Here is a 14177-nt window from a genome sequence, read left to right on the forward strand (position 1 = left end):
CCTACACTACTAATTTATTAGAAAACAGGTGGAATGTATATTTCTTCTTAATAAAGTAAGAAAAAAAAAAGAACAAAAAAAAGGAACAGTTCGACTTCTAGCTCCTTCACATATATAGAATATATAGAAGAACAATATATACTATATAATATACCTGACTGACCACCATCTCTTCTCTCTCTTTTTTCTATTCACCTCTCTCTCTCTCTCTCTCTCTGCAACTGTTTCATTTGTCCGCAAGCTTCCAAAGAACTAGAATTAATGGAAAGTGAGATTTGCAAGGTTTATTCTCTTCTAGGATGAAACAGCAGCAAACACAAACTCACATGGTCAGCTGCAGAACGTTCATGGGTGCCCCTCTCACAATCACTACTTCAAAACATTCCCATGGCACGTAAACACCAGATTCAAGAATCATTTTCTTTATTATTCAAATTCCATGGATCAAGTTTTTGAGACCACCAAACAATATTCCTGCAATCTCAAGAACAATCCAAATTTCTATTATTTGGGGTCGGTCAATAGTCCGAACTGACCATGGTTCCTGCTGCTGCTCATCATCAAAACGTATCCAACCAACAACAACATAATCTCTACGGCGTTTATGGTGGTTGCGGTGCCAATTACACGGCGGAGATCAGCAGTTTCGGTCTTATGAGTACTAGTCAAGCTGTAGAAGAAGGTTATGAGTATAACTATTATTGCAATAATATTGTTACTGAAACTGATCAGCATCATCATCATCTAGCGGGAATTGATCCAATGGCCGAGGATGAGTCGAGAACTAACAGCGTAAACGAAGCAGGTTCGAGTTCTAAAGATGCTCCGGAAGATAACGAAACATGGCTCCAATTGACTATAGGCGGCGGCTCCAACAACAACCAACCTGCGACCGGGGAACATCCAACCCTCAGCAGCTTACCAAGTAGTACTACTCCTTCTGGTCCCGGATTGGTTGAACTTGATCTTGATCTGTTACCACCAGGCCATGATCACGGTGGTTTTTCGTCATTACGGCAAGTGAGGTCCATGCCGCATATGCCTTCAATGTTTCATGTTCCTCAACATGAAAATATTCTCCGTGCTCCTCCTTCGAATCCGTCTTTCAGGCCTCCGTTTAATTCGAATTTTTCTTCGAGTAACGCTACGTCTTTATATTTCCAGCAACCGGGGCCAGGAATGGGTAGCTCCTCGTCCGGTTTATTTCCTCACCAGGAGGTTAACTGGGCATTTAGGCCAGCAATCCCTTATAATAATATAGGGATGATGGCTTCTACTTCTTTATCTTCTTCTGCTTCTTCTTTTATACAACTGGGTTCATCCTATTTTGCACGCCCATTCCATCATCCTCTTCGTGAATTTAATGTCACCGGGCCAAGCTTAGATTTCAGAGTTGTTGATGCTCCGAGAAGGCCCCAATCCGGCATTTGGTTTACGCTCCAAGCATCCCAAAATCAGTAAGTACTATTGCATAAAACTCCCCCTGAGTAGTTGTATCTTTCGTTTTTGGATTTAGAAAACTTCCCCTCCTGCAGTCGAGGTTTGTTTAAAAAAAAAAAAAAAAAAGTTAAACAGTATTGGCCTTCTTCCCTTTTTGTTTCTTTGTTAATCATTTGGGAAATATTGATGATGAAACAGCGTTTTTAATTAATCTGTTTGTCAATGCAGAGCAAAAGAACCGTTCTTGCCCCAGATACCCAAAAGCTACCTAAGAATCAAGTAACATCTTCTATCCCTCCATTTCCTACCAGTTCTTTTTTCATTTTCTCAGCTTCAATTAATTACTATTGTTTGTACCATACTTCTTTGCTTTTGTCGATTTTTATTAATTTATTGTGTGTGGAAAATTCAGGGATGGAAGAATGACAGTTCGGTTGATAAAGAAGTATCTGGTTAATAAGCTGAGACTGGAAAGCGAATCAGAGGTATGTATATTACCATAAACACTTCAATATAAATTGAATCGAAAAGTATAAAATTACAAAAAATTATAGTGGATTTTTATTAGTACCTTTCAGTAATGTTGCTTACTAACTTAACTAACACCATGAGGAAGAAAACATGATGACAAACATTAATAAATAACATATACACAGAAAATTGACCTTTTGTTTTTGTCCAGTAACTAGGTATGAGCACATGGTTGGTGTTAGAGAGATGATAGAAACAGCAGAACTAAAATGGGATTCTATAGTACTATTTGCTTCTTAAGCTAATAAAACCATATTTAGGTGGTGAGTGTATTTAGGTCTTAGCTTTTTTTGTATTAAAGGGAAATACTAATGTCTCTCTAAACTGGGTCATCTGCTTGTGTTTATTAGTTAATTAGTTACGGAGTGTTTAATTTGGTGATGGAAATTAAGTAAGAGTAAAGTTCAATGGTAGATGTTATCTAGATTACAGCATACTTACTGGCCAAGAGGTACTTAATTTACCTACCCCTGCTTTGCTCAAACCTCAAAATTAATGGTAGAGAGAAATGAATGGCCTTTCGTCTTTGGATAAAGGGGTTTCCTCTTTCATATCTAAAAATAAATGAAAGTAACATTTCATTGAAATGGCAATATATATCTGCATATATGGAAAGCAGAACAAAGCACGAACAATATTTAAAAAAACATAAAGAAAAACCATATATACCAAAGATAGAAACACGTAAAGTAAAAAAGAAACAATGGATTGGCAAAAAAGAAGAGCAAGCTCTTTCTTATCAAGACACTAAATCGGACGATGATTGAACCTGCAGTGAAGCTGTACGCTTAAACCCTATATCAGAAATGGGGCTTAGCTGTTACTTGAGCACTAGCTTATAAACTTTGCTGCAAATTAAAACCAGGGCTTCCCCCCGTATTGCAATTACTGTGTACGTATACATATTGCATGAACATTCACTTGGAGTTTTTTTCACTTCAAATAGATGGAATGAGTATCGTGCCCTGGATTGATATGTTTGATTTACTTTTTGAATAGATTAAATATAATGAAATTTAATCACCACAATTTGTAAACAAATCTATCGTATTATCAAAATTTCACAGTAAATTTATTTTTAAATATGTAATACTGATAGTCTTGAAATAAGATGTAGTATTTGAACACTTTTGAACCTATATATATGCCAGTACCCTTCACTATTTGTTCCCTATTAGCGACTCCCTCTATTTTTTTCCGTATAAAAAAAGTATTAATGTTTTTATTAAGAAACCATGACAGGTTTTAAACTGGTATAGAAAAGTATGCAAAAAGCATTACATAGGTGAATGAGATGCTGAAGTTAAAATTCCTTCTTTATCTTAAAAATAGGTGTATACAATTCATGTTATAACGTACCAATGTAAGCAGACATTGAGCTTTGCACAAGTGAAGTCATGGTTTTTAACGTACGTGAACAAATTAATTGTACCTTAACTGATTAACATACTGCATCCGGACTATTAACTAGCTAGGTTTCTTAAAATTATAAAATTCTTTATGCAATGAGTAAAGTTTAATTTAGTTCATTGATCATAGTATTCAATACTATACTAAATGTTGCGTGAAGGCCTAAATAAGTCAGCTGTTATATATGTTATTTAAAACTTGAGGCAGAATGCCAAAAAAAAATCGAGGTTAATGCATGCATGTAGATATGTTTATGATATATTTAAATTCCATGCATGCAAGTTTAAGCTGTATGCAATACTTTTAATTTATAACAAATGGATAGTTGAATACAACTTTTTTGCCGAATTTTTTTGCTTCCTCAGTAAGTATGTATATTCAAATTAAAATAACTGAGTGGATAATTGGGTGAATCAATAAAAAGAAGTGGCTTGGAAGAATAAAAAATGGTTTGTAAGTAATATATGTCAACAGCATAAAATTAATAAATGAAAATAAATTATAAACTTATACAGGGGTGCTAGTTTGCTTTTAGGTATACAAGAAGATTGTGGGAATGGAAAATGGAAGTGTTGACGGGTCTAGCAAAAACGGTTTAAGTTATCACCCATATATGATCGTACATTAGGTGTTTAAGTCTAGATTTTAAACCGAAAATGTAAGAATAATAATGTGGTAATAATTTCCATTGAGCGGTACTCCTCTTTAAAAGCTGCCATATATAAGTAGCCTTCAGGAGAGATGTCCCCGTTACTTTGTTGTAGGCTATTTTGCGAGGTCCACTAATCATTGTTTACAACTTATAAGTTTATAACAATCGAGTAATCTATTATTTAAGCCTTTATTTATAGATCATACTTGCGAAAAATTAATTCAACTCAAAACCGTTTACCCTTTTTGTTCATTATGAATCTCACTATTTCTTTGGTTAATATATTTGGTTGCAATCATCCATTACAATTAGGTGTCTCGACCATTTTAAATTTAGCTAATATTTTGTAAGAATAATCTAACATTTAAAAATTCATTAAAATTATATGTAAGGTTCAAGTTATTAAGATACATTATGTTGTAGGTCCATCAACACTCCCTATTTTTTTGCAAAAAAATAAAAAATAAAAAATAAAAATCAATAATAAAATAAATGTATATAATAAAATAACCCAGTTCAATTCAAAGGTACATATACCATGTACTTAATTACTATACTTTCGTATGTCACAACGAAGTATCAAGAAGAAAATAACAAGAAACTACTACGTAATTTACAGTACTAAAACCCTAGTGTATTTAATCTCTTCATTGAGGATACAAAACGAAATCAAAATTGAAGGAATATAAATTTAATAACGAAAACCACGTAGTGGTGTAGTTGAATTTGTCTTCTCTTGACCTAAATTATATATCATATGCATCTTTAGATAATAAAAAAAAACTATATATTTTATGCATATGATATCTAGTTACCTAATTAATTAGTTTTTTCTTAATAAAAAAAATAGATAGGGATATATATATATATATGTGTGTATATATATGTGTGTGTGTGTGTGTGTGTACTGATCGAGCTGTTTGACGTACTCTACATGCCAATTTTCGTATAAATAAGTAAGAAAAACTTTGAAATGTCATAGAGCAATTTATCATGTGAATTTTTTGAAATCATTAATTTGTCATCTCATTTTAACTCTATTAAGTTTTTCATCAAAAAAATGTTTTTTTTTTTTTTTAACTTTGGACCTCATTTGTCACAAGTTTATTTATTTATTTATTATTTTTATACAAAGATATATGTACACTAGGGCTAGGCAATAGATTAATTTTTAACTTTTGACTTTTTTTTTACAAGTTCTCTATTTATCTTTTGCCTTTTGGTCCGAAAGAAATATTTCATGTTCATTTTATAAATTTATGGTGGAAAACTAAAAAAGTACTTTAGGCTCACTTATGGAATTTAACTAATTACAAGTTTTGATAATTCAACGTAGTCAATCATGTTCATAAAAAAAAAAAAAAAGGAGAGTTAAAATGTCTGAAATAACCTTGAAATGTCCAAAATAATATTGAAGGGGATCGGAGTAGGAAGTTGAAATATTCGAAATAACCTTGAAAATGATATGTGCCTTGCATATGACTTATTTTGGATAGAAAACATAACGGAATTAGGGTGAGATGACAAATTAATAATTTTCGAAACTCGATATGACAAATCGCTTATAAACTAAAAATTGGGTATAGACTAATTATATATGACGTTTCAAAAAAAAAATCTAAAGAAGTTTTGCCATTTAAAATTTTTTGTCAAAATATATATAAGTTAGGGGAAAATTAGTTGTTGACTCCACATCTTTAACAGTTTTAAGTTAAACTAAAATATAAAATAGTTGAAAGAATGATAAACCAACAAAACGTTATCTTTACTAGTCAAATGTTTTACTATGCTTTTGATACATTCATTCGTTTAGTTCTTTGTACTACATGGCCCCAAGTTCGGTGATAAGATAGAGACAGTATCTTATAACATTAAGCAATCTTCACAAAACAGCTAATTAAGCTGTATGCAACAACCAACAATCAAACTCTGCAGATAGTGTTTTCATGCACCCATATATTGCGTACCCCTCAACTACATTTGAGATTGTCATCCAAATTCTATACCATATTAATAAAATATAGTAATTATTTAGGATGTGTGATACACTAAACATTCTCCTTGTTTTTATTTTATGAATAATACTTGCATAGATGATCTGGCTCCCCCATGCAAATAATGGTGTTCACTGTACTAATTTTATAATCAAAATCGTTTAATTTCTTAATCTTTATTTGATGATCATTCTTACAAAAAATTATTTGAATCGAAGATCATTTAGTTATTCAAATATCTAGAACAAAGCAATGGTATAGGTTTGAGCAACTTATTCATGATGAACCATTCCTTTATTTGATATGTTTGGATGATTAAATAATTTCCAATTTGAATGATTTTTTTTTATAGGAATGATCTTCAAATGACAATTAAGAAAAAGAACGGTTCTGACGGTTGAGTTTATATGCTCAAGATACATTATTCGCAATTATGACATAGGGGTTTTTTAACTTTAATCCTTCAAGAAGATTGAAATTTAAAATAAATCTGGCGTTAGATTACATATTAATTATAATCCCTTGATGTGTCCTTAATTCAAAATAATTAATGTGCATTTTATTTAATGTCTCCCATTAAATATTTATATATATTAACATACAAATTTTAATTTATTTTTTGACCAAAAAAGAGTTTTTTAATTTATTAATTTTATTTAGCATTCTTCAAACTTGAAAGACTCAATTAATGTACCGATATGTATTATATTGAACTAATGTATTCAAATGTTAGTACCGAAATATATGCACCGAAATGTATTATATTAAATTAATGTACCTAAATGTGTGTACCAAAATATACGCACCGAAATGTATTATATTGAATTAATGTACTTAAATGTATGTACCGAAATGTGTGTACATAAATGTATGCACCGAAATGTATTATAATGAATTTAATGTACCTAAAAGAAGAAGACAAAGTACATCGAAATATATTTTATAACAAAAATTAGTTTATCTAAATGTTTATAACAAAATATATTACGATAAATGAAATAAAAATGAAATAAAATTAATACATTAAAAATTAGAAAGAAAAAGAGAAATAATTAAAAAAATCAAAATATAATTAATAAATAAGGTTATTAATGTATCAAGGATCAAAATTAAATTTTGATCTTACTCATGATTCTAATCTAAAAATTATTTTTTCCAAAGATTAAAATGAAGTTTTGTAAGAGGTATGGGCATCCCCTGATGGGCATGCAAATATTATCCTTATTTTATTATTAGTTCTCGTACTTTGTCATATATAAGTCAATCATACATCATTGAATTGACAAGTTCTTTGTCCATTAGGATATATCCACCGCCCAGGAAAATGTGCATACCTTGCTTCATAATTTTACTAGGGAAAAATTAAATTTAATTACATCCTGTCCGGAAAGCCAACTCGAACCCTTCACACCTGGCATACAACTAAATACACAATGATTAGGTTTATAATAAGTAGTTGTGAAAGATGAGCTCTAACTTATTACATAAAAATAAACTTATAGTCTTCATGTACAATAAATACATAATCTCTCGCGTTAACTTAAGATTCTTTCTCTCTATAGATGATATGATTCTCAGATGATCAACATATGATCTGTTAGGTTATTTGGTTTGTTCTCACACTAGATGGCTAGCTAGGCATGCACCATACATATCTAATATATTTTGTGATGAATTAGCCACAATCCATGAGAAGCATGATAAATTATATTTTATGGACATGAATAACATCTAGTGCAATAATCAGTGGTGGGATGTTTTCCAACCTTTTCCTTTTTGTAATTCCTTCATTGACTTTAAGCTCTTGCAATCAAACATGTTCGATCATCTTGGATTATCGTGGCCAGTTGACACTTAATACCATACAAAAAAGTGTTGATAATAACACATATCGGTCGGTCCAAATTATATTTTAGGGTTTCAAAAATCACACCTGGACCCTGTCATTCTCAAAACCTATTGCATGCTCGCTCGCTCGCTCGCTCTCTCTGTCTCTCTCTCTCTCTCGTCACGCTTTCGTTCTTTTGAACTCATCTTTCATCTTTTCCATTCGACAGCTAATATTGTAGGGCCTTCTAATTTGCTTTCTTTTCCTAAATTTGCATTGTTTGTGCTTAAAAAGGCCCATCAGAACCTTAAGTGCTGCACTTTGATGCATGGAATTTAAAAGATACCCCATCATCATCCTAAACTAAACCGAAGCTTGAATATATAGACACGAAATTGATAAATATATATATATGTATATATATATATATGAAGCATAAGAGTTAGTAAATATGCAACAGAACGATTCCAATCAAGTTATTCATAAAAAACAAAAATAAAATCAACGAGAGACAGATAAGAACCATAAACTTTAATGAATACTTTACAGTTTGTGAATGCGATGCATGCACAATAAACAAATACAAGGATATTCCCTGTTAGCTGGTATAAGAACGACACTTTAAAAACTTCGTTTTGCCAGAATTTAAGCAGTGTATTAGAGATTATAATATTTAGTTAAACACGTCTATCTTATTAGCCAAAGAAGATCATACGGCGGAAGCTGCTTCATGAAGGAATATTGACCTTTCATATTAGGGTTTTCAGAAGCAACGTGAAAGAGACGTGCATGAAGATGAAATTGGATAGGAAAGTTGGAATAGTTCAGCTTTGGGCCCCTTTAAAAATAAAAAAGATAGGCAGTGCCTATTTGTCGCCGTGCTTTTTGGATCCATTACGTGATTTTTTGGATATAATTTTAATCATTATATTTTATATGATGTATCTTATTTGTATAATATTAAAGTCCAAAGCGTCATGATTTTGGCTTACCAGCAAAGTCTGAGTAGGTCCTCTAATCATTAAATCCGGGAAGTCTAAGATCGTGGGATGGCGGGCAACCCTCATACTGCCCGTAATACTATTGGTTTTCCACATATAACTATTTTTCCCTTATATTTTTTGGAATATAAGATATATCAACGGGGACTGTGGGGTGTGGGGTGTGGGGTGTGACGAATCTGTTGGAGTAGCGATAAAAAGTTGAGATAGATTTATGGGTGAAGTAGACGTTACAAAGATTTGTATGGAGCATAGCCTGGAAAAGACGTAAGCTACTGACAAAGCATGACTTCAACACTGCATAATATTCAGTTATTTTGTTTTATTTTTATATTTTTAATAGATAACTCATATATTTTTCGATCATAAAACATAAACATAATTGTAAGTGAAATATATATAGTATGTTAGTTTGCGCGATGTGATGCTCCAATAGTATATTTTTGAATACTTAGTTTATACACAGTTTTTAAATGTCAGATGATGTGATGCTCCAATGGTATATTTTTGAATACTTAGTTTATACACAGTTTTTAAATGTCAGATACAACTTGCCACTCAGTACTACAACTAGTGGTATTCTTCTTCACTTGTAAGTGAGAGGTTTTAGGTTCAATTCTCGCTTGTAAGTGAGAAGTCTTAGGTTCAATTCTTGTCAAAAGCGAATTTGAACCACATTATTGCTAGCACATTATGAGATTAGCTTGCCCCTCCTCTCTCTTAGTGATAATATCGTTTGTTCAAAAACAAAAAAAAAAAGTCAGATACAACCAATAGAAACGTATATAACTATCAAAAATTTCTTATTAGCTGCTATCTTCATTTTTATATTAATTTTTTTACATTTATCTTATAGCGTGATACAATAGATAAATAAATCTAAAATATATACAATTGGTTACAAAGTAAGTCTTTTGGGTGTTGTGTGACTTAGGAGTATTGCACCCAATTTTTAGAGTTCATTATATATACTCGATTAAGATCTGCATGGCTATCAATTACACTTCGCTAAAGAAAAGAAAAAAAGCGTTACACCATAATGTTGTTCTTGCATGCACAATAATTATCGTTGCACGTATAATATGATTGCACCTACGAACTTCACTTTTTCATGCATGTGAAATCCCCATCGTTACCAATCATTGGTTTTGTTTCTTCCTTACCTGTTTGTTTCTGTTAATTATCATTATTAATTCATGTAATTAGTTCATTAATAATTCATTTACGTATATGCGAACGTGTGTACATGTATTTATGTGGGTGTATATATATGATTGGGATTGATATGAACGTTAACAGGTAGAGATAACATGTAGAGGACAGGAGCTTCTACCTTTCTTGACGTTGCAGCATGTAAGAGATAACATCTGGAGTCGAAGGGACGCACTCACTTTGCTTCCAGATTCCTCAACCATTGATCATGTCATGGTACTGCACTATGCTAGGACGACGACAATTACGACGACGACGACGACAACGACTACAACTGCTTGATTAAAGTTAAATTATCTCCTTGATTGAGAGTTTTTCCTCATAATTTGATCGATCGATCGGGTCCCATGTTGTTGTGTCATTGTTTATTTAATTATGCAAAACCCTCGGCCCTCTCCTCTTTTCGCCATTCTTTTACTCTCTTTTTTTTCTTTTTCTTGCCACTTTTCTTCTAATTGATGGAGAAATTTTACTTAGAAGGGAAATACCCCCAAAAGCAATGTGTATTATGGTTTTTGGGGTTAATAACATTAATTAATCCAAGTGTATCTCAAAGCTACAGCCAGATTATTGATATTTATTTTTATAATTTATGTTAACTAGTACAAGCTCCAGAGTGACTATTGACTATTTTGTTTTTAAGGTTTAGTTTTCATTTTTCGTGTCATAGAAAAAGGAATAGTATGTTGGAAAAAAAATGAGAAACGAAGATTAATGAAGGAACTTGAAGAGTGCTGGAATAAATGTGGAAGGAATGTACATGGACCTTGATATAGGAAAAGATATGGTTCAATTCCCGCGAAGAAAGATAAAGAAAATAAAATGTTTTGAATTCTGTAAAAAAAGAAAAAGAAATAAAGTTGGGAGATATTGGATTCAAATGATATGGCGACAAAATAGGCAATAAGAAATATTATGATGTCATAATTGGGCATATAATATGACGTTATAAAGAGAACCGTGAGCAAGACAAGACTCATAGTTATACCACAAGGCCGTCGTGTTTAAGACCAAAACCGATGGTTTGGACTTCCAAATTAGTGGTTTAAAGTTTGTAAGAAAAATCAAACTTTTTGTTTTACGTTCGATTTACTTATTTTACTTTCCTTAAGACTCCCCTGAACTTCCCAAGAGTTGAGTTAAGTCTATTCAAGCCTTATATGGCTACTATTGTAATCATCATTCATGAATAATAATAAAACATTTGAGATTTCTAGACTGGTGGATTTCAACTTTCGAATTCTTGGGTTTACGTTTGAATCCCATTTACTATGCTCGTGCTACGTCAAAATAACACACAAAATGAAAACTACAAACAATTAGTTCGGACTTGTTTACTATTGAACTGGAATCAAGATAAAAAAAAGTTCTTCTAGCGAGGAGGCCCCGCACGCTTTTCCTTTATTGAAGTAAGTGCAAATGGTCTGATTCAAGATTTTCTAATAATCAACTTAGTGAAAAAATTGCGGAAGGCATTCTACCCAATAAAGCGGATACTTCGGATCTTGCTTGGACAAAACAGAAGATACTGTCGATAAATAGAAGTACGTCTTGTTCATTAACATCTCGGATCAATAGTTCAAACTGCACTCAAAGGTAGGGCATTTCCTCTTTTTATAGTGGTCTGAGCCATCATTGTACGTACTTGTAAAGAACTCAAACGCGACAACGGTATGATAATATGATATGATGACAACGTTGAGGTTGTTACTGGGTGATCCAGGAAGTTGTCTATTCTTTTTTTAGTGAATACATTTCTATGAAAAAAAATATATATCATGTAGAAGAAGTCTTCGTTAATGATTTTCCAGCCGGCTTTTCTCCGTTTGTTTGATTTTTTATTTTGTGCACAAGCTCGTAATGAGGGACATGATCTTGCTCGTGAGGGTAATGAAACTACTTCAGTCCTCTACTCTACCAGCTAAGCTATCCCGACCATTCATGATGCATCATCCTCATTTCATTTTAATATAGGATTTAATTGTTTATGTCCACAATTTTTTTATGCGCATGTAAATCCACTTAACTCAATTAAGTAACAAATCTAAATGATAAATTCATCATTCATTTTGCAAGTTCGTTATTACGGGTAGTTCCTACAAAGGATCGGACTAATGATGCATCGAGAATTTAATTTTAAGTTATTTCAATCTCAATTATTTGTATCCATATAATTTTCTTCACTTCTCCCGCCACTTCCCTTTATCTTTCTCTATTCATCATTTCTCCTATATATACTTTCACTCTGTCCATATAAAAAAATGAAAACTATTAAAAACCAAATATGGAATGGTTATAACCTTGAACTTTTTCGTTTGTTCAGTATTCTCTCGACGAATATGCATCTTCTACTTGTTAGAATTTTGGTTTGTCCTTTGTTGATAATCAAACCAAATAAATACGGTAGTCCTTAGATTTATGATATCATCTCGATGTTCTGGGAAATCAAGTGATATGTGATATATCACCAATCAAAGTTCGTAATTTGTTGATACAACTCTTATTAGAATGAAATTAGTGTAAGTAAATGGTAAAATGCCTTGTGTCTTGTGTGGCTAAATGTTATGTCCTAACTTCTTTTTTTTTTTTTTTTTTTTTTTTTCATATGATAGATTTTGTTAGATTAGATGTTAGATTAGCCACTGACAAAATTCGAACTCACATCATCATGCAAGAGTTTAACTCATTTCAACCACTGTGTTAAGAGCCACTTGCGGTTAAGTCCAAACTTTAACAGACCCAGTTTGAGTATGGCCTTGTGCCTTGCTCAACGAAATGCACTTGGACTTCAACTTGGATTGTTTTGTTGGGCTTCAAGATCCAAGACAAGCCACAACACAAATGAAATTGTCTCCAATTCTCTTTTATTATTATTATTTTTAGATTAATTAATTCAGAGTATCAAGTGGTACCATTTTCTTGTAAATCTGCAAATTACATATTTTCTGCAAAACTTTCAAACAGGCAAGAGCCACCAGAGTGTACCAGCTCAGTTTTCTGCTTGTAATAAGGAAGTTGACGATGACCAACGATGACTTTCTAAGAAATGGCCGTGGCCTCCAAGCACACAGCCCAGATGAGTGCATCCAATTTTCCTCCTCCGCCCAATCCTAATCAGAAAGAACGTTCATCGGCTAGCTTTCAGCGTGAGAATCATAAGAGACATAGACCGACACTGAACCAACGAAAACTGGGAGTATGGCTAAGCTACTTACGAAATGCTAAAGGAAAACCAGGTGACAAGATTAACAAGGCCGAACTAGAAGAAATTCAAACATCCAGATAATATCATAACACAATGAACTTTAAAAAGGTCAAAATTTTATGAAACGTTCCAGCAAAATATTAGAGACTGGGAAAAGATTTAAGGCAGAATCCAGTAGAACTAGTACAAGAACAACTGACAAGGCAGAATACAGTACGCCCAATATTTTCCCGCAAGCGCACTCTCTGTAGGTTAACAACATCACTGCTTCTCAAACACTCAAATTTCACCAGCTCCACAATCATTTAAAAGAAACAACTTCTGCATAGAAACAACTTCTACATCATCACGTAGCCAAGGAACATGCAAGTTCTGTAGACTGCATGACCACCCAACTATCTATCGAAGAATTTTTGTATACATTAGCGTAGCTCATGAAACTATGATTGTTTTGCTCTTGTTCCTAGACCCTGTCCTCAAACACAAGAAAAAACAAATTCACAACCAGTTGTTATGCTCTGCACAGGGGTCGGGTTTAGGTACTAGATTCAGTTCTTGCCAGACAAGCAATACCACACAGCATTACTTTGAGCTTTCGGATCAAATCCACCGCAGCATCCTTCTTAACAATGATAAATAACCCCTTTCAATGCTTAGAAACAAGTGGACCATCACTATTCATTTCCTATAACCCCTTCCAAATGATTCCTATTTAATACTATTTGCTAGAAGAAACTCCCCTCCTCCCATCCCCCAAACTATTTTGTATGAAGTATAGCATCACACTAAGCATTCAAGCCAACACTATTGGTTACAAGTTTACAGACGGTACTATGGAGAACAAAGCTTTCCTGACATAAAAGAAGAATACCAATATAACGATCCTATGGAGAACAGAGCTTTC

At 32.7% G+C, this 14177-nt stretch overlaps 1 protein-coding gene across 1 annotated transcript; it reads left to right on the forward strand.

Moving 5' to 3' along the window:
• Positions 1-150: 150 nt before the first annotated feature.
• On the forward strand, positions 151-10689 carry LOC137732608 (uncharacterized). The gene is made up of 4 exons (XM_068471914.2): positions 151-1457; positions 1669-1719; positions 1853-1925; positions 10156-10689. Exons 1-4 carry the CDS (start codon positions 538-540, stop codon positions 10348-10350), a joined length of 1239 nt encoding a protein of 412 aa, XP_068328015.1. The 5' UTR covers positions 151-537; the 3' UTR covers positions 10351-10689.
• Positions 10690-14177: the final 3488 nt, after the last annotated feature.

The sequence above is a fragment of the Pyrus communis genome, chromosome 16, assembly GCF_041283825.1.
Source record: "Pyrus communis isolate YQ-2024b chromosome 16, ASM4128382v1, whole genome shotgun sequence".
Taxonomy (NCBI): domain Eukaryota; kingdom Viridiplantae; phylum Streptophyta; class Magnoliopsida; order Rosales; family Rosaceae; genus Pyrus; species Pyrus communis.

Bases quoted from the DNA above. Each gene is read 5' to 3' on its own strand.
- LOC137732608 (XM_068471914.2), top strand. From the start codon at position 538: ATGGTTCCTGCTGCTGCTCATCATCAAAACGTATCCAACCAACAACAA. The intron at 1,720-1,852 runs GTAACATCTTCT...TGGAAAATTCAG, and splicing joins AAAAGCTACCTAAGAATCAA to GGATGGAAGAATGACAGTTC. The intron at 1,926-10,155 runs GTATGTATATTA...GAACGTTAACAG, and splicing joins GACTGGAAAGCGAATCAGAG to GTAGAGATAACATGTAGAGG.